General features: G+C 40.8%; 1 protein-coding gene across 1 annotated transcript in view; it reads left to right on the forward strand.

The window, feature by feature from the left end:
• The window catches only part of COL22A1 (collagen type XXII alpha 1 chain), a 570,107-nt gene extending 549,927 nt beyond the window's left edge, over positions 1 to 20,180 (forward strand). Inside the window, exons 58-63 of the mRNA XM_036741444.1 lie at positions 1,272 to 1,316; positions 6,298 to 6,477; positions 10,789 to 10,855; positions 17,100 to 17,282; positions 18,809 to 18,886; positions 19,993 to 20,180. Of these exons, the coding sequence (XP_036597339.1) occupies positions 1,272 to 1,316; positions 6,298 to 6,477; positions 10,789 to 10,855; positions 17,100 to 17,282; positions 18,809 to 18,886; positions 19,993 to 20,180 (741 nt within the window). The remainder of the gene's footprint in view (positions 1 to 1,271; positions 1,317 to 6,297; positions 6,478 to 10,788; positions 10,856 to 17,099; positions 17,283 to 18,808; positions 18,887 to 19,992) is intronic.
• Positions 20,181 to 20,441: the final 261 nt, after the last annotated feature.

Consider the following 20,441-nt stretch of genomic DNA (forward strand, 5'->3'; position numbering starts at 1 on the left):
AAAATGCTTTGTTAACTGTATAGCCAGACAAGTTTTAAGGATCACCATCATCCATGCAATACATCACTCTTCTAGAGCAGAGCAGAGTTCTGGGAAATCACCCAAGGTAACGGCATCCCATCCACCAATTATGGCAAAACATTATTGTTGAAATTCATCATATAAATTCGCTTCTTTCCCGTTATCAGTTGGTTGTTCTTGAAAATGAATCAGGAATTGCATTTAGAGATATGAAATTTTTTATAGGTAATACACATCTTTTTCAACAACAATAGTTTGGTTTTTAATTGCCTTTCTAATTATAGTGCCTTCATATTATTATCTCAAGGCCTTCTCTCAGGGTGAGTTTCATAATTAACAATGGTGGTTAGAGGGCCATATTTCAAGTAATCTTAATAATTTTTTCAACACAACTGACAAAGCCCTTGCAGTAGTAGAAATGCCAGCTCTGCCATGTTCGTATTGTTCCTCCACACTCTTATTCTTAGTATTCTCTTTAATCCCCAGTCATTGTTTGCTGTTGTGGTTGTTGTCTTGTAGGAAGCTATTTAAACCACTTATCCATTCTGTGAGGATTAGTTTAATGAAAAATAGGTCATATAATTCATACAGTCACAGGACATCTCAATACACTGAAATTGAACAAATCAGTGAGAGTGATGCTGTGAACTAGGGAACTCCTGCTCTTCTGTCAGGATACTGCATATATACCATACATATCCATCTAACATATGACTTGAAATGATGGAACCAGGGCCCATCTATATATTAAATATTTATAAAGCTTAATATATTCTTTTTAGTTAAAAAAATAAATGGAATGACTTCTCATATTTTCTTTGCACACCCCAATGGATTGCTTTGGACACAAATACCCCACTTTGGGGACTGCTCTTAGAACATCTTTGCTCAGCTCAAAGGGCCTTAAGTCTATCAATAAATGGAAATAACACTGCCTACTTCCACTCATGGGATATTGGGAACACTGAATGGGTGAATGTATATGAAGTGCTTTCTTATTCTAAAACATGTATTTGGTTGCTGTTATTACTGATGCCAGTTTAAGCTTTTCAGGTAAACGTTACCCATTCTTTCACAAGAGAACAAAGACAGCATCATCTTCTTACTCTTTCTCCTGAGCCAGTGGGTCCAGAGCCTCTTCCTTAATTTTCATATTGTATGATCTTACTGCTCCTGGCTCCCTGCTTATAAGCAGGAAACTTCAGGTTCCAGGTTCATGTTTCTATGCTCACGTTTGTTCTCTTTCACAGGGTGCCTCAGGGAAACCAGGAGAACAAGGCGCCAAAGGAGAAAGGGTATGTAGAAGAAATTCGGTCTCTCCTAAGTTGAAATCAGAAGATCTAAGAATCAGATCTGCTATATAGTAGCTTTGCAACCCTGGAGAAGTAACTTCACCTTTCTAAGCCTCAATTTCTCATCTATAAAATGGGCGTAACACTTCCTCATCTACCTAGTTCACAGGGTTATTGTGGTGAACCAAGTGTTTTGCAAACTGTAGAGCCTTTCATAAATGTGAGTTGTTGCTTAGATCACACACATATATGTATATCCTTGCAGCTTACCCAAGTCTAGAAAATAACTCTCCTCAGCGAAGGAAATATTGATTTTTTCTTTTCTTAATGGGTACATAAATCTTCATGGGATTTTTCTCTTGGTTAGTTATTAAAAAAGAAACCATTGAAATGATAAACAGAAAGGTGATTGATGGCAAAGAGGAGAGGCATCGCGTGAAGTTGAAAGAATGCTGGACAAGATAGCTAGATGTCACAGTGGATTGAGTCTGGAGTCAAGAAGGCCTGAGTTCACATCCAGCCTCAGACACTCACTAGCGCTGTGACCCTAGGCAAATCACTTTACTTGTCTGCCTCAGCTGACACTTACTTGTCTCTTCAACTGCAAAATGGGGATAGTAATAGAACCTACCTCCCAGGGTTGTCATGAAGATCAAATGAGATAATATTTGTAAAGAACTTAGTGCCTCATACATAGGAGGCACTTTATAAATGCTATTTCTTTTCTTCCTTCTTTCTTTTGTCCTCCCCCTCTCTCTTTCCCTCATTTACTCCCCCCTTCCTTCCTCCTTTATGTAAAGCTTAAGATATTATTTTTAGTTAAAAAAATAGAAAGACTTCTTATATTATGTCCTTTGTCCTCCTCCCTCCTTCCGACCCTTTCTCCCTCCCTTCTTTCCCTCCATTGCTATCTCCCTTCCCTCCTTTGCTCCCTAACTCCCTCACTTTCTTCCTTCCTCTTTCTCTTCCTTCTTCCCTCTCCTCACTCCTTCCTCTCTCTCTTCTTTCTTTCCATCTTCCCTCCCTTCTTTCCTTTCTTCCTTCTTTCTATTCATTTTTCCTTCTTTCCTGTGAATCAGTATATCTTGGTTCTAATACTAGTTCCCCCATTCATTTGCTATTTGACCTCAGTTGATTCACATCTCTAATTTATTTCCCTCATATGTAAAATAAGGAGGCTGAAGTAGATGATCTCTAAAGGCCTTTCTGGGTTGAAAATTCCATGTTCTAAGATACCTTCCAGCTCCAACATCAACATCTTAACATCCCTTCCCTTTCAAATGTTCTAATCTAAATTTGTCTATTTTCATTTGAAAAAGTTTCAGACATGAAAACATGCATGGCATGGCGTTTGCCCAGTGCTGGCTTTGTCATCGGATGTGAAAAGGGAACAGATTTTTCCATAATGAATGTTGGCAGCACCAGGATTTAATAAGATTTTCTTTACATTTGCCTGAAAGGGAGTTGGGGGGGGATCGTTTTTGCAGCAAAGTTGTGTGTATGTGTGTGTGTGTGTGTGTGTGTGTGTTTTAACACCCATGAAAGCTGCTTCTCCTCACAGTGAAAATATATATCCAGTCTGCCTTGACACCCCCACATGTGTTGCTTGTTACACAACCACTCAGAATGGCAGCCTCCAGTTCCCCTTGTTGTCATGGCCCCCGCAAGGGGATGTATCTCAGCTTCCTTTGCAAGTTCTAAGACTGACGTGGCAGCTTCTTCCACTGTGTCAAGAGGAAACAGAGAGATTGGGTCTCTATGTGGAAACTCCTGTGTAACTGGTTAGCCCCAACCAAAGGAGGGCAACCAGGATTGGTGGGGGGGGGCCTGAAGACCCCTTAGTGTGAGGGTCACTGAAAGGATCTGGGGAAAAGAGGGCAATGTGTTTTGATGGAGGGAGCCTTGGATTTGGAGTCAGAGTACCTAGATTCATATCCTTTCTCTATTACCATCTGTGTGACCTTGGGCAAGTCAGTTAATATCTCTGAGTCTCAGTTTACTCATTTGTAAAATGAGGGAGTTGGATGGCTTCTAGGTTTCCTTCCAACTCTAATCCATGATCCTGTATTTTAAAAGGCACATAACTACTGTTTTCTAATGTCTAAAAGTCTGGCATGTGGAACAGGGACTGGACTTATTCTGTGTGGCTCTAAATGGTAAGAACTAGAAAGTTAGAGGAATAGAGATTTCTATTCAATATAAGAAAGAAAATTCCTTATAATTAAAGCCATCCCGCAATGGAATTGGTTGCATCCAAAGGTGGTGAGCCCCCTGTGATGAGAAGTGTTCTAACAGAGTCTGGGCTTGCTGGTGAATCAGAGGGATTCTTATATTCAGGATTTGGACGAGAAGACCTCTGAGTTCCCTTCAGACTCTGAAATTTTCTAATTCTAGGATACCTTTGCTCTAGGAACAATGTGAAATTGTGGAAAAAGCATTAGCCTTGGAGCCAAAGAATCAGTCAGAGTCAGAAGATGGTGGGGGGGGCAGGGAGAGACTTAATCCCAGGTCTACAAGAAATTGGCTGTGTAATTTTGGCTGTGTGATTGGCTGTGTCAATGTCTCCAAACTTCAGTTTCCAAATCTATAAAATGGATGTGATGATCTCTGCCCAACCAACATAACAGAGATATTGTGGGGATTCATTGAAATAAAGTACTTTTTAAAATGTCATGCCCATGTAAGAGATCACTCATCATTAGGACTTGTTCCCTAATATTGGAAACATATATCTGCCATTCGTCCAGCTTTGAGGCTCACAATGCAAAGGGGTACCCCTTCTGGGTACATGATGAAGATATTGGGTTTTTTTGTTTGTTTTGGGGTTTTTGGGAGGCAGTTGAAATTAAGTGACTTGCCCAGGGTCAGCTTGTATGAAGCCAAATTTGAATTAAGTTCCTCCTGACTCCAGGGCGGGTGCTCTAGCCACTGCACTACCTAGTTGACCCATGGTGAAGGTATTACTCAGGACTAGGAGCAAGAGGAAAATTCTTCATCAAATCTAGTTTGAGAATCTGAGACATGCATGTATATGTAGGAAATGTGTTGTAGTAGCTTGAGCATGAAATTCATAGTCAGAAGGCCCAAGTTTTAATACTGACCATTCTACTCACGAGTTTTGTGACATTGGGCAAATCGCTTTCTTGACTTCAGTCTCCTCATCCCTAAAATGAGCAGATGATGCCTAAATAATATAAGCATTCTTGGTTCACGGGCTCTCTGAAGAATACAGCTGTCTAGCTTGCTAAATCATGGGTGAGACGTCAAACAGCGGCGTGCTTTGGAAAGAAGGAGAAAAGAGGCAAGGTTGAAGTCCCGGCATGACGTTAGGGACTGTGTTTCCTTGGTCTGAAGTCACAGGTGGCCTAATGATTAAAGATTGCTTTTGGAGTGGGGAGAGGAGGCATGATGGGATAGCCACTTGATGTAGTACAATCTTTGACACATTTTCCTCTGGGCCTCATTTTCCTCATTTGTCAGAAGAAAGTTTGAACTACAGAATGAGTAAGATTCCTCTTGTCTTTAACATTCTGTGTTCCAAGATCCTTTGTGTCTCCAGCATTCTACATTTCAATATCCTATGGTTTAAAAGCCCTTCTACTTCCAACATTTATATTTTAAGGGTCCTAGTAATAATGGTACTTACCTCCCAGTGTGGTGCTAAAGATAAAATGTGCTTTGCAAACCTTAAAGCATTTTATAATTGCTACTTATTATTATTGTTATTGGTGGTGCTATGTAAGGAAAGAAGAATAGACCCCATGCTGTATAGTGAGGCTCTATGTGTGAGGCCTGTTGTGTGTGGTTTGAAGGGAGGCAAAATACATCTCTAAGCATTGTCTTCTGCCATCTTCCAAGGGAAACTTTCATTCCTGCCAGGAGGGGAAGCAGAAGGTTGAGGCCTCCTCAGAAAGGCTAAAGTGTAACTATCTGCTCCCTTAAATATTATTATTCTGTTGGATAGGAATGGGCTGCAGCTACATTCTGGTCATTTTGTCATTTGAGGTGGGGAGGAAGGACCCCGAGTTCTATATGCAAGATCCCTTCCCACCTAATATCAGTTCCACAGTGAACACATAGGGAATAGCAAAGAAGTCCATTTATCCAAATTGTAGCAAAACAGAAATCATAGAAGGTATAGATAGATAGATAGATAGATAGATAGATAGATAGATAGATAGATAGACATAGATATAGATACAGATATAGATATAGATACATAGATATATATGAGAGTATACACCAGATGACACAGAATGAAGAAGCTCTCCCATTGGGAGAGAAATAACTCAACTAAGAGGAAACTCCCCAAAATGTCTTGAGCAGCACGCTGGATGTATGGACATTTGGAGACTGCTAGCTCCTCTCCTGTCTTCCCAGAGTCTTTTCCTTCAGCACCCTGAAATGGGGTTGAAGCAGATTCGAATTCAGGAATTGAGTCTTCTTGACCCCAGGCCCTGCAGTCTATCCACTTCACCACCCATTATTCTCTATATCAACACCCTATATTCTAATGGCTCTTCCAGGTCTAATATTCTCTGTTTTACATCCTAGGTTCCATCCTATCTTTTACATTTTCTATTTTTAACATTCTCTGGCCTAAGGACATTTCTAGGTCTAACATTTTTTCTTCATCTTTTAGGCTTCCATCTCTCTCTAACATTCTCTTTTTCAACATCCTGTGTTCTGAGGGTCTTTTTAGTTCCAATATTCTGGAATCTTTTGTGAGCATTACAGGCATATCTAGCACTAAGAAAAAAATCCAATTTCATAAAGAAACTCTTCTGCTATTTCTAGATGTCAGCCACAGCTGGCTGTAGCTAATAGGATCTGTTAATGTAAATATGGCCTCTCAATCTGTGAGGAGTCTTGGAACAGAGAAGGCCACATTCTCTAGACTCTGGACTTAATCAGTAGATCATGGTTCTGGCTGAGCATGCTATGTACTCATTTTTTATATTTATGTGCTGTCTCCTCCCTCTAGGGAGATCCTGGAGTCAAAGGGGAGAAAGGCACTCAAGGACAGAAGGGTCAGCCTGGAGAACCGGGATTACCAGGTCATAAAGGCCACACAGGACTGATGGGCCCTCATGGACCTCCAGGAGAAAGTGGACCTGCTGGGCCTCCTGGACCACCAGGACAGCCAGGATTTCCCGGAGCAAGGGTAAGAATCCCAGGAAATCAGCGTTGGATGGAGCGCCCTACTCAGCCTCAAATTTTATTCCTTTTTGACAGCTTTCTCTCCAGTTCAGCAAAACTCTCACATTCTTAGAGTTGCCTTTGTTGTTAGCAGCTGGAGTGGGGTAGCATAGTGGGTAGAGCACTCCACTTAGAATCAAGAGAACCAGGTTTGAATCCCAGCTCTCTTACTTCATACCTGAACGATCTTGGTCAAGTCAATTTATCTCCTTACTTCTCGGTTTCCTCATCTGTCAAAAGAGGGGAATGGGGCAAGGAGATCTTAAGATCACTTCCTGCTATTAAACCTGAGATCATTACTGTGGTAAAGAGACCTATTGTTGTAGTCAACTATTCAATCAGCTCAATCACACCTTTACTAGCTGTGTGACCTTGGATAAGTCATTTGACCTGTATTTGCCTCAGTTTCTCATCTGTAAAATGGGAACACACTGGAGAAGGAAATGGCAAAACCACTCCAGTTTCTTTGCCAAGAAAACCCCATGGACTTTGTCCGTGAGGTCCTATAGACATACAGGTGAACGACAACACAATGAGATAACATTTATAAGGTGCTTTGCAAATCTTAAAAAAAAAACTATATAAATGGTAACTATTGTTATCATCAAATAGTATCTGCCTGGGTCACTAGTCCTAATCCTGGCTTGGCTCTTCTCTTCCTTTTTTTAGCTGTTTTCCTACTTTAGTTCTCCGCATCTCACTTCCCTCATTTATAAAATGAAGTTGGATTAGAGCACCTCCAAGGCTCTGCCTGCTAGCTTTAATGTTCCAGGAGGCCCGGCCACAATGAATGTAAGAGCATGGGATGCCAGGCTCCATCCAGGAACAATCCTGAGGTGAAGGCGGTGGAATCAATGCCTTTCCTAAGCCCCCTTTAATATGTGCTCAGCAATCCCTTATCTTGCCCTCTATCCCATCAGTGATCACAATATACCTGCTGGGAAGTCAAACAACTGGCCTCTTGATTGGCAAACAAAATCTCAGTGGTCAGATTTTAGAGGCAGGGAGCAGGCCTCAGCAGGGACATTCTGTTCAGAGAACTGGCCTGGGAGACCAGAGGATGGTTATTTTATAGAAGGTAGTGACACACTCTCTTTGCCCCTCCAAAAAAAAGTAAGCTTCCAGAGAGACATCCTGCAAATAATTGGACTTTCAAAGCTTATCATTTTGTTGCAGACAACACAGACAGGGCAAAATGGGTCATCTAGTGGAGAAAGCACATAACATTGGGAAGAAAGACAGGCAGGCTGGCTGAATGTCTTCCTGAACTCTGACCTGTTTTTTTGTTTATTTTGAGGAGAAAGGTTGAAATTAAGTAAGTAGGTGACCAGCAAATACAGTGTGGTAGGGATTGGAGCAGTAACTAAAACCCAAAGAGGGAGGCCAGGAAGGAGCTCCCGAACTTACCTTCACATCAATCCAAGGGCCTTCGCATTTAATGGTTCTTCATGCATCGACATTACTTGGTAGAAAAGACACAGAAATCCTGGGCTCTGATCCCTCTCTCTTCTATTTACTTATTGTGGGACCTTAGACTAGTCATTTCGACCTCAGTTTCTTTATCTGTCATGAGGGAACATTTCCTTCCCTGCCTCTCTCACAGGGTTGTTGGAGGAATCAAATGAAAGAGTGGGGATGCAAATGAGGATGCAAAATCCCTTTGCAAAATGGTAAAATGATTACATATTTATAATTATATAATATTGTATAATTTTTATGATATCATACTACATGCAAAATGCAATACAAAATAAATAATAAACTCAGAAATTTAAAAGCACTTAAAAATTTTTAAAATTAAAAATTTATAATAAAATGTTTTTAAAATACAAAAAAATTTATAATTATGTAAAGCAAAATGCTGTATTTGTGCAAATTATCATGCAGTTATCAGTAGTAGTAGCAGGAGCAGCAGCAGCAGCAGCAGCAGCAGTAGGAGAGTATGTGGCTGTATATTCTAGACCAGGGCAGTCTAAAGTGTGTCCCGCAAGCCCACCTACAAGCATAGAAATTTATATAAATACTTCAGTAAATGAAGCTGAACTACTGCAGAGCTCTCACTAAAGTGGTAAATCAAAATATATTGTCTATTGTTTCAATAAAAACCTAATGTTGGACAGCCCTGTTCTAGACTGTTACATAAGGACAGGGATCCTTCCTCAGGAAGACCAGCATTCACTTCTGGTCACAGATGTTTGCTAGTTACATGACTCTGGGCAAATCACTTACTCTCCCTCTGCCTCAGTTTCCTCATCTGTAAAATGGGAATAATCACAGCATCTACCTCCTAGGGTCATTGCAAGAATCAGAGAAGATGGTGTTAAGTGCTTTGCAAACCTTGAAACTTCCTGTAAATGCTAGCTATTATCAGTATCATCTCTCTAGTTCCTAGCAAAATACTCTACACATAATAAACCCTTAAGAAACATATGCTCAATGAATAATTATTCAAGCTCTCCCCCACTTCCACCACCTTAGAATTCTGTATTCATTCTATGAAATTCAGCACAGCTTTTCTGACCCCAGCTGCATGCCTGTATTGGGAATCAAGATGGGCACTTAACACTTATTCAACCAAGTGCCCTTGAAGAGTCTGGCCTTTGTTTCCTTGATTAAATTAGGAGTCTTTGATGACCTCCTTGCCTCAAGGGAAAGCCTAGTTTACATGGGTTTGAGTGACATGTTTGTGACATCATAGGCTTTGAAACCATGTGGGTTTAAGTCACATTTTTGTGACAATTTTAGGGCGTGCGGGTCCTAAGGGGAGTTGCTAAGACCAGAGCCAATAGTAAGAGCTTAAGTTCTGGTGGCTCAGATGACATTTGATGATGGCTAAACAGTGCATAAAAAGGGAAGACAGAGCTATTTGCTTAGGGCTGTCACTCTTGGCAGTGTGCTGATGTGGAGACCCGGGCGGCTGTAGTTAAGAGCCCTCCAGCTGGTAAACCCGGATGTTCAGACTTTATTAAACTCTGGTAACTATGCATTGAGATTTGAATCAGACAAGGTCTGTCTGTTGATGTTTGTAATTTGTGTTTGCTCTGAAGTTCAGGGTGCTGGCTTTTCCCCCTGAACTAAGTGAATGGTATTTGTATACTTGATTGAAGTAAGATTGTTAACCCCTTAATGTTGCTTTCCTTAGTAAAGCAGATCAAAAGGACCTGGGCTTGCAGCATTCTGTGAGCTGGTTGTTGTTGGTTTTACACCCCCATAGCAGCTGCCAGCCGAATTGTTAAAACAATGCCCAGCACAGTTTTCTGGGTTAAAATGTAAAAACGCGTTTTGTCACTATCCTGGCTCTGCCCCTTTCTACCTTAGTGACCCAAGGTAACTCATTTAGACTCTCCAGGCCTCTTTATTCATCTGTAAGAAGAGGGTTGTGGGACTAGGTGACCCTTGAGGTCCCTCCCCACTCCAAGTAGGTGAGGCTGTGAGTTTAGTTGGGATACCTTACTGCCTGAGGTCTATGCATTACAGGGATGGAACAATGATGGAATGCCATGATAGATACAAAAATACTACTGAGATACAAGTGTAACCAGAATTGTCTTTGTTTTCTTTGAGTGACTCAATTTATCTCAGTCAGCTTTACTAGGTGCTAATCCCCAGGCCCAAACCCCATTAGGTGTTAATGTAATCCATGTGGATTTGAACATCCCGGCGGGGGGGGGGGGGGGGGGGGGGGGGGGGGGGGGGGGGGGGGGGGGGGGGGCCTAAGGGGAGGGGCCAACTCAAGAACCAATCACCAGAGCCTGAGCTCTGGTGATTCAGATGATGTCTGATGATGTCTAAAGCCCTATAAGAAGGGAGGACAGAGCTATTGGTGCGGGGCTCTGGAGATGGTGTTGATGAGGAGACTCCGGGCAGCTGTAGCTAAGGAGCCCTCCAGCTTGTAAACCTGGATGTTGAACTGTGGTAACTATGTGTTGGGACTTGCATCAGACAAAGTCTATTGATGTCTGTAATTTGCATTTTGTTTTGAAGTTCAGGGTGCTGGTTTTTTTTTCCCCTGAACTAACTGAATGATATTTGAATTAAAAGTAAGCTTGTCAACCCCTTCACCTTGCTTTCCTTAATTAAGCAGATCGAAAGAACCTGTGCTGTTGGCAGCTTTCTGGGTGTTGGCTGTGGGTGAATCTTATACCCCCACAGAAGCTGCCAGCCGGGTTGTTGACACAACAAGTTTAGTAGTTATTAGTTTCTGCAGACTGACCAGTATATTGTACTCATTTGTTAATCTTTCTTCAGTAGTAATTCCAACTTTCTTCTCTCCTAGGGAGATTCACCCTCAGTGGACACTCTTCGAAGACTTATCCAAGAAGAGTTAGGGAAGCAACTTGAAAGTAAGTGTATGATTGATCAATGCCATGTTTTAGGGAGGAAGTAAAATGGTAGAGGGAAAAGATTGCTCGACTGGGTATCCATGGACCAGAGTTTTGAGTCTGAGGACTTGCTCTGCCATTTACTTGAGAAAGGCATTTCCCTTTCTAGGTCTCAGTTTGCATATCTATAACATAGCATTGTTATATTAGTTCATTCAGCAAATATTTGTAAAGCACCTACTGTGTGCTAGGTACTAGGGACACAAAGACAAAAAGAACATCCCCTGGTCCCAAGGAACTTGCATTCTAAGAGAGGTAAGGGATAATATGTAATGCAAATTAGAAATAAAATAGGTACAAAGCAAATTGTGGCTGGAGTAGCAATTTAAGACATCAGCATAGGTTTCCTTTGGGAACATATTCAGGGTAAAGATAGCTGAACAGAAGGCAGAATGAAGGGTTATGAGGCAGAGCTGAAGATGGAGCACAGGCCATACATAGGGGACAGCTATACAAAGGCATGACCTGGGAGAGCTAAGTAGTCGTTTTCTTAGGATATAGAGCAGTGACGTCAAAAGAAAAAAAGAAACAAATCCCTGTGGGCCGCATATGGACTTAGAAAAGCCACAAATTAATATTATCTGTTGTATTGTATTTTTATTTATTTTGTTAAATATTTCCCAATTACATTTTAATCTGGTTAGGGCCTTACTCAGGAGGAAGGATAGTAATGTGCGGTAATCTTAGAATGGAAGAATAAAGTCAGACAGTAAGCCCAACAGAGAAATTTGTATTTTATCCCAAAAATGAGGAGCCATTGGAACTTCTTGAACATGAGAATAACATGGTCTGCTCTGTGTTTTAGGAATATCGTTTTAGCAGCAGTATAAAGAACAGGTTGGAGGAGGGATAGACAAGAGGTGGGGAGCCTAATTAGAGGCCCTTGTAATAATATACTGGAGAGGTAATGAGGGTCCATAACAGGTGGTACCCTGTAAGTGAAAGAAGGAAAGAGATACAGATGACAGTGTGGAGTTAGAACCCATATTACTTAACAACTGATTGGTTATGAAAGACGAGGGAGAGGGATGAGTAGAGAAAGACTCCAAGATTGTGAACCCAGTTGCCTCAAAGGATAGTAGTGGACTCAACAGAAAGAGGGGCATTAAGAAGAGGGAAAAGACTGCAGGGAAAATGAATTCCGTTTTGGACATTTTGAGTTTGAGATGCCTACAGGACATCTGGACGGAGGTATCCAATAGGAAGTCAGGAATAAAAGACTGGATCTCATCAGAGCGAGAAATACAGACCTGGAAGTCACTGACATAGAGGGGATAATTGAACCCATGGGAGTTAGGCGGGACTCTAAGAGAATGTAAGAGCATAAAAGAGGAAAAGAAAATAAGCCAAGATAGAGCATCAGGTTCATTTGAAGTTAGCAGATGTGAAATGGATGATGATCCAGCAAAAAAGACTGAAAAGGAGTCGTCCGATGGGGTAGGAGGGAGAATCAAAAAACAGTAGTGTTATGAAAAAATCAGGAGAGAGTATTACAGAGAAGATGGCCAAAAGTATCAAATGCTGCAGAGAAATAAAGGTGTTTTAAGTTCCCTTAGAGTTCTAATATTCTTTATTCTCTCTTTTAACTTTCCAAGCCTACATATAGCAGATGAGTAATAAAAAAATTAGAAATTTGGGAGTGCTGCTGAAGGGAGTGAGGCTTCTTCTAGGGAATGGTAGCCTATTGATAAGTTGTTGGAGAAGGGCCAAAATGAGATAGCAATTGACATTCTTGGTCAGGAACCAAGAAGTTTTAGTTATTTCAAAAGGCCTTAACAGCATACAAGAGCCGGATAATAGATACTGTCATGAATCAGGACCTAGAAATACTGAGTTACTCTGAGTCCTAGAGACTATCTGTCTGTCTCCTTAGTATAAGAGCATCAGCTAATCACTAGGCTGATTTTTTCAGCTCTGGTGAGAATGGGATGGGGGGAAGAAACTGTTTCCACACCAATTCCAAACTAGAAATAAGGAGTGGTGAGCAAGAGACCAGAAAAACCACAACTGTAAAAATAATTGCAACAGAAAAAGTCATGGCTTCTCTGTTAGAACAACTAAATTTTGCCTCTAGCTAGCCTCAGGAATATTATTTCCTTTCTCTAAGCTTCAACACCCTGATCTGTAAAAGGAGGGGTTTAAACTAGATAAGCCCCAAATTCCTTTGTAAGTTCTAACATTCTATTTTCTGAGGTCACTTCAATTTCTAATGGTCTGTGTCCTAAGATTTCTTCTGGTTCTGACATTCTATGATCTATATTGTAACATCCTTTGCAATTGTAAAATTCTATGTGCTTCTGTTCTAAAGTTCCTGTTAGCTCTAATGTTTTACGTTCTGATATTCTAACTTCCAAGATCCCTTTTAGATTTAATATTCGGCAATTCTAATGGAACCAATGACACTTACTCAAGGGCACTTGAACACTTCAGTGGCTGGAATCATGTGGGTCACCCAGAAAGGTCCTCGAGATACTTTCTCTGTCCGTGGCCTCTGGAAAAGTACAGAGAGTTATATCCAAAGGATTCTGCCATGCAGCTCATGCACCTGCCCTCCCTCTGTGGCCAAAAACACTCTTAAGTAATAGCCCATAATCATTCCTTTGGCAGGGCAAGAAGAAAAGTCTATAAATACCTTCAAGGTACTGATGTAGATAAAAGAGGGGATTTATTCAGGATCCAAATGCAGGGGGTACAAAGAGCATTGCATTTGGACTAAAGAGGAGATTGACCTAGATAATAGCCTGGTCAGAAATAGGCATTTGGGGTATAATGGGAAGATTCTTACCTTGAGACAGAAGACCTGAATTTAAGTCCAGGCTTTAACCCTAACGGTTGTATGAACTTAGACAAGGCAATTCTTCCTTTAGAAATGAAGGGATTGATGAGTTCTGAGGTCTCTCATTGCTGGAACAATTTCTGAATCTAAAATACATAAATATTAGATCACTCCCAGTGTTAGAGAGGTCAAGAGGGAGGCTTTTCCTTTTAAGTCTTGCTTTGCTGCTGAGTTGCTGGTACCATAACATAAAGAAAGAAGGAGAAGATTAGAGAATTGCTGACACCATAATGTTTAGGAAAAAGACAGCTATGTGGGACAGTAGAGTGCTAAACCTAGAATCAGGAAGATCCGAGTTCAAATCCCAATTTAGATGCTTATTGACTGTGTGGTCCTAGGAAAGTCAGTTGACCTCTATAAGCCTCCATTCTCTTATCTGTAAAATGGGGATAATACAGGGGTTAATAATATCACCTACCTCCCAGGGTTGTTGTTAGGATAAAATGAGATAATATACATAGAGTGCTTTGCAAACCTTTAAGACTATATAGATGATAGCTGTTGTTATGAGGCATCTGAGTTACATAGTGGGAAGAGGCCTTGGCCTTGGAGTCAGTTCCAGGTCTCCTTCACTTACTAGCTGTATGACCCTGCCTCGTTTTCTTCATATGCAAAAAGGAGACAACACCACCACCTATTTTGAAAAGTTTTTATGAGGGTCATAGGAGCTTAACAACTAACATGGGGGGAAAGAGCAGCAAATTTGGAGTATGAATTCAACTAGGCTTGTGTGAGGTAGGTATGATAAGGTTGGGGCCCCTGAAAATAAGGGCTGTGCTCTGTGTCCTCAGAGGGTCTGAAAGGACAGACTTTCTTGGGGTAGTAGATACTTGCCTTTGGCATAATGTTCATACAGTATCAAGACCTTTCACTTCAGCCTGGGACCAGACTATCCCTAGAGTTTGAGATTCTGACTTGGACAATGCCCAGGTCAGAAGCACATCAATTCTGTTGAATTCAGTCCAACAACAAATGCAATTAAAAAGTATCTATGAGCAATTCATGAAAGACCATAGAGGACCAGGGAGCCTTGGAGTAAAGAAGGTCTTGGTTCAAACATTGCCGCTGAGGCTTACTAGCTGTGTGATGATAGGTAAATCACTTAACATGACACCCAGGCCATTCTCTAAGACTTTAAATTGTAGAAGAATTAAGTTACCAGTTTGCATTAGTGAAGAGAGTTTCTACTTTGGGAACTCCCAACAAAAATAGCAGTAACAAAAATATGCAAGACCCTGTGTTCTCTCTGAGTCCGTTTTCTCTTCTTCAACATAAGATTAATAATGCTTTTTCTATAAACTCACAGGATGGTTGTGCAAATCATTCTAAAGGGCCTCCTGTGTTCAGGGCCTCTTGCTAATCATGCAAGGATTCTAAAAAGCCACAGTCCCTATCCTCGAGAAGCTTATAGTCTAATAGATACAATGAAGTATCTATATATACAAAAATATATAATAAAACATATAGCAAATGGAGTAAACAAGATAGGTCAAACAGGATAATGAGAGATTAGAGGAGGTCTGTATCATTTTCACCTGGAAGGATCAGGCTAGCCCTCCTGGAGGAGGTGGTGCCTCGGCTAGGTCTTGGAGGAAGGAATGGAGGGGTCAGGTGGGGGAAATGCTTGTGTATTGGGGAGCTGGGGTGAGGGTGATAGTTCTAGGAATGAAAGACATCTTGTGAAGGTACAGCGAGTCCAAAAAAGGCATGATGAAATTATAGATAGCAGTTCAGTTTGGTTGGAGTGTGGAGTACACAAAGGGAAGAGTAGCATGAGATAATTGGAAAGTAGGTTGGAACTAAACAGTGGAAAGCCTTGAATGCAAGGTGAAGGAATTTAGAAGAAATAAGAAATCAGTGAAAGATTTTAAGAAATAGTATGTGTAGTAGAAGGAAGGCTGAACTTGGAGTTAGAAACCCAACTTTGAATCTTGGATTTGATTCAACAAAAAGTAAAAAAAGCTAATATGCAACCTGCACAGTCACAGAATCATAGAATTCCAGAATTGGAAGTGAGATTAGCAGCCATCTAATCTGAGTGATGCACAGAAAGAATCCCCCTTCAATAGCATGCCCAACAAGTCATCATCCAGCCCCATGTCGAAGACCTCCAATGAGAAAGTGTAGCAGCAGGCATCCTAGCATACCCAGTATGTCCTGCTAGCACAGGTTCTTTGATCTGTTCTAAAGGAAGGCATCTTTAAAGGGGTCAACTATCTCACTTTTAATGACATTCACTAGTTCAGGGGAAAAGTCAGCACCCTGAACATCAGAGAAAATACAAGCAGAGAAATTAGCAAAGACCAACAGATAGAGCTCTCAACTGCCCGAATCAAAGCAATATTGCTATACATTTTACATACACCACTGGATCGAGACAGCCTTTACATCTGAGCAGTCAGGGGGTCTGAACACATGGCTACTCAGAGTCTTGACCAGGGAATCAAAAGATCCTTCTCATAAGTGAACCCCCAAAGCAAAATACCAATTCAGAGTATATATACATTACTCAGAGCCAGAAGGCATCACAAGCCTCCTGACTCAGTGCCTACTCAACTTAGTACAAAAGAGTGTGAAAGCCTTATATCTCACAGATGAGAGCAAACATGATAGTGGTCTTCAAAGACTTGAAAGTACAGATTTGTATGACTTTTGTCATACAAAAGATTAAATCTATTCTGCCTGGTTTCAGAGGGCTGAAATAAGAATGACAGAAGTTTCAGAACAGCAGAGTGAGGCTACTTCTGAGGAAAACTCCCTAAGAATTACAATTATTCAAAAGTGAAATGTCTTGCCTCTCAAGGTAGTGAGTTTCCCCTCAGCGGACACCTTCCTTGCCAAGGATCTTGTAGAAGGGATTCCTATCCAAGTGTGGCTTGAACCAGATGGCCTCTGAGCTCCTTCCTAATTGATGATCGGGGATGATGTGATTCTAACCAACATGCTAGAACAGAGGTTCTTGATCTTATTCATGTCCTAGTCCTCTTTGACACAGTCTGATGAAGCTTAATTCTACTACTTTTTGGCACCAAAATTCATAATTGAAGGAAATGCTAAATTTCAGTAAGAAGTGAGTGAAAATGAATGTGTAATCTTTTTCCTACCCATGTTCACAGAATCCCTGAAATCAATTCACAAACCTCCAAGGGGCAACACTGAACTACTGATTCATGGATACCTATCAGGCTGTCTTTTATCTTTTACTCTTGCCAAATATCTTCATAGCATCATATAAATGTCAGTGGTGATGGGCATCAGATTCTGAGCATCTCAATAATGCATCTCTTCTGCTTCTGTGAAGCTTGGGTCCCTAAAGTCCTAATGGTATTTCTCTCAAATAAATCTCTTTATGTTTTTTCTTCTCCACAGCCAAACTAGCATACCTCCTGGCCCAAATGCCACCAGCACATGTCAGAGCAACTCAGGGCCGACCAGGGCCCCCTGGACCTCCTGGAAAAGATGGCCTTCCTGGAAGAATAGGTCCTATGGGGGAACCAGGTCGGCCTGGACAAGTGGGCCTAGAAGGGCCATCAGGCCCCATGGGGCCCAAAGGTAAGAGAATCTGGAATGTCCAGGCAAGTGCCAAAAGAGACTTATTTGTTTAGTCTGGAATTATAAGGAGGAGGGAAACTAGAATAAGAAAGGTATCCCAGCAATAGCAGATTCTGTTCACTGAGCCCCATCTGTCAATGGCTAAACAGATTATATCACAGCATACTACATAATTTAGGAGAAGGAGCTTGTACTCCATAGATCTGGGTACAAGTTCCTGCTCCAACACTAACTCACTATGTGAAACTATTTGGTGAGTCTTTAACCTTTCTGAACCCCAGGTGCCCTCATCTGCAAAGTGGTAATGGGAATAATGTGTCCTACCTGCTTTTCAGCACTGTTATAAGAAAAACACTTTGTAAATTCTTAAATACTATACAGATATGAGTCATTCCAATCACTTTGTTTTTGGTAACTTTTGTCTTCCCAGCAGGGATACACTTGTAAAAGAGGGAAAGATAATTTGGCACCCTTCCATCTCTTATTTTTCAGTGACTGCTTCCTTCCCATTGCCTCTGTTCATCCATTTGTTCAATTATCCAACAGGGGATGTAAATTCAGGGGACCTGGATTCTATCCCTAGCCACTAACTCTGTGACTTTGTACAAGTTGCTTCATTTCTCTGGGCCTGTTGAACTAGAGTTGAATGAGATCAGGGGGTCTTAACCTTTTATTGTGTTATGGATCCTCTTGTCAATCTAGTGAAGCCTATGGACCCTTTCTTAGAATAATGTTTTTAAATGTATAAAAAATGTAGGATTATAAATGAAACCAATTATATTGAAATGCAATTGTAAAAATATCTTTAAAACAAGTTCACCCACCCTGGACTAAGTTGAACTCTTAATATTTTGTGTTCCATATTCTAATATTCTGTGTTTCATGATCTCTTCTATTTCTAACATTATGTGTTATATATCTTAAAATTGTATGTTCTCAGGCAGGGATGGGGAACCTGCAGCCTTAAGCCACATGTGGCCCTCTAGGTCCTCAAGTGCAGCCCTTTGACTGACTCCAAACTTCACAAAACAAATCCCCTTAATAAAAGAATTTATTCTGGAAAACTTGGACTCAGTCAAAAGGCCTAGAAGGCCACATGTGTCCTGGGGGCTGCAGGTTCCCCACCCCTATACTAAGATCCCTTGCATCTCTCCACTTTATGGTTTTCACTCCAATATTCCACATTCTAAAGTTCCTACCAATTCTAATATTCTGTACTCTGTGTTCTAAAATTCTTCATTGTAAGGTCTCCTCTAGTTCTAATATTCTAATTTCTAAGGTCTCTTCCAGCTCTAACATTGTATGAATCTAAATTGATTTTATTCATTTGTGTCACTGAATGTTTTGCCCGTGTTTTTTTGTTTGTTAAATGAAAGGTCATTATTGGCAGAGATTTCTTATTCACAGTTTGATACAAAGGACTTCAGTACACTATGGAATCATAGCTACAGCAACAGTTAAAGCCAATGTGGAAATAACAAAATATGTAAACAACAATTTCTCCACCTTATGTATCTTTTTTCTAGGTGAACGTGGTGCAAAGGGTGATCAAGGAGAGCCTGGAGTTGGCCAACGAGGAGAAATAGGACCTCCTGGAATACCAGGTAGGTTTGCTAGCCAGATTCTTATAGATGAAGATGTGCAGCCTCCATGGAGAAAAGAGCTAGAAAAAAGGTAGTAGACATCAGATGGTCATAGTACTTTTGAAATGGCATAAGCAATGTAGGAAGGTATGGTGAAGATCAATTCTGGTGAATTCAAATTTCTCCTTAAAGATTTGCCCAAAGCCATTATCCTTTTTTCTTCTTAAATGCTTGAGTCTGCCATCCTTTAATAGAAGAATGGGGTGCAACGGAGTAAGTACTGAGTTAGGAATAAGGAGACTGGGGTTCTCCTGCTGTCTGTATGACCTTGAGTCTCCATTTCCTCCTTTGTCAACTAAGAGTGTTGGCCTAGCTGATGCCAAAGGTCCTTCTAACTTCAGAATTCTTTATTCTCTGGTCCCTTCCCTCTTCATCATCATTCTGCACTTTTATATGCTCTAAATTCCATCCCACCTAAAGTATTCTGTGATCTGTGTTCTAAAGTTCTCTGTTCTAAGGCTTGTTACTGCTAATGTTATATATTCCATATTCTCCTGTTATATGTTTTAAGGCTTCCCCCAATTCTGACATTATGTTCTAACACTCTGATAAGTTCTAAAAGTAAAATTCATTATTAAGATTCATTTTTCCTTATTGAGGATGTGGCATGTTCATTCTGAGTATAAGTATACTTTGGTCAGGAATAGAGATTGAAAAAGATGAATAAAACTGAATGTGCTTGGTCATTTCATGTGTTTATGTATATGTATGTATGTGTGTGTGTGTGTGTGTGTGTTAAGCAAATTCCTGTTTGGAGCTTTTAAAAATATATTTACTTCTTTCCCCTGAAAACAGAATGTTTAAACTATTTCAGGTAGCCCATGATTCAGTCTTATTAGGTTCTAATTAACTGAAGTTTTCCTATAAGTTGCTTAAGATCAGATGAGTCTGGCAGAGACTTGGTAACATACCCAGCAATAAAAACTCTTGTTCTAAATATTGTATGTTTAGCTAACATCTATCTTTCTGATTGGTTAAATAAATAGGAGATCTGGCTGTGAGCACAGGGATCTTTCCTCTTGGAAGAAGCCTTAACCAATCTATATTTCTTTTGTTCTGTGGACTAGGTCAGCCTGGGGAGCCTGGCTATGGGAAAGATGGCATTCCTGGGAGCCCTGGTCCTCAGGGAGAAGCAGGACAAGCTGGCCTCCCTGGCCCTCCAGGACCCCCCGGCCCCAGCGGACAATGTGACCCCTCTCAGTGTGCTTACTTCGCGAGTCTCGCAGCCCGACCTGGCAATGTTAAGGGACACTGAGGAGGCCTAGGAGACTTAAGGAGGATTTTCTGAAACTTGAACTTTGAACTGAAGAGGAAACCAGGGGTTCACAGATCTCCTGGGCCATGATGTCACTTTTTATTTGTTGTGGGAAGCTTTCTAAATGATTAAAACCAACAGATGCTGCCGGTCGGTCAGATTATTATTATTATTGTGATGGTTAATATTTTTATCCTTAATTATTATGATGACTATTTTATATCCTTTATGTGAGATGGGAGGGTTTTATTTTCTCATCTC

This window comes from Trichosurus vulpecula, chromosome 1, assembly GCF_011100635.1.
Source record: "Trichosurus vulpecula isolate mTriVul1 chromosome 1, mTriVul1.pri, whole genome shotgun sequence".
Lineage (NCBI taxonomy): Eukaryota > Metazoa > Chordata > Mammalia > Diprotodontia > Phalangeridae > Trichosurus > Trichosurus vulpecula.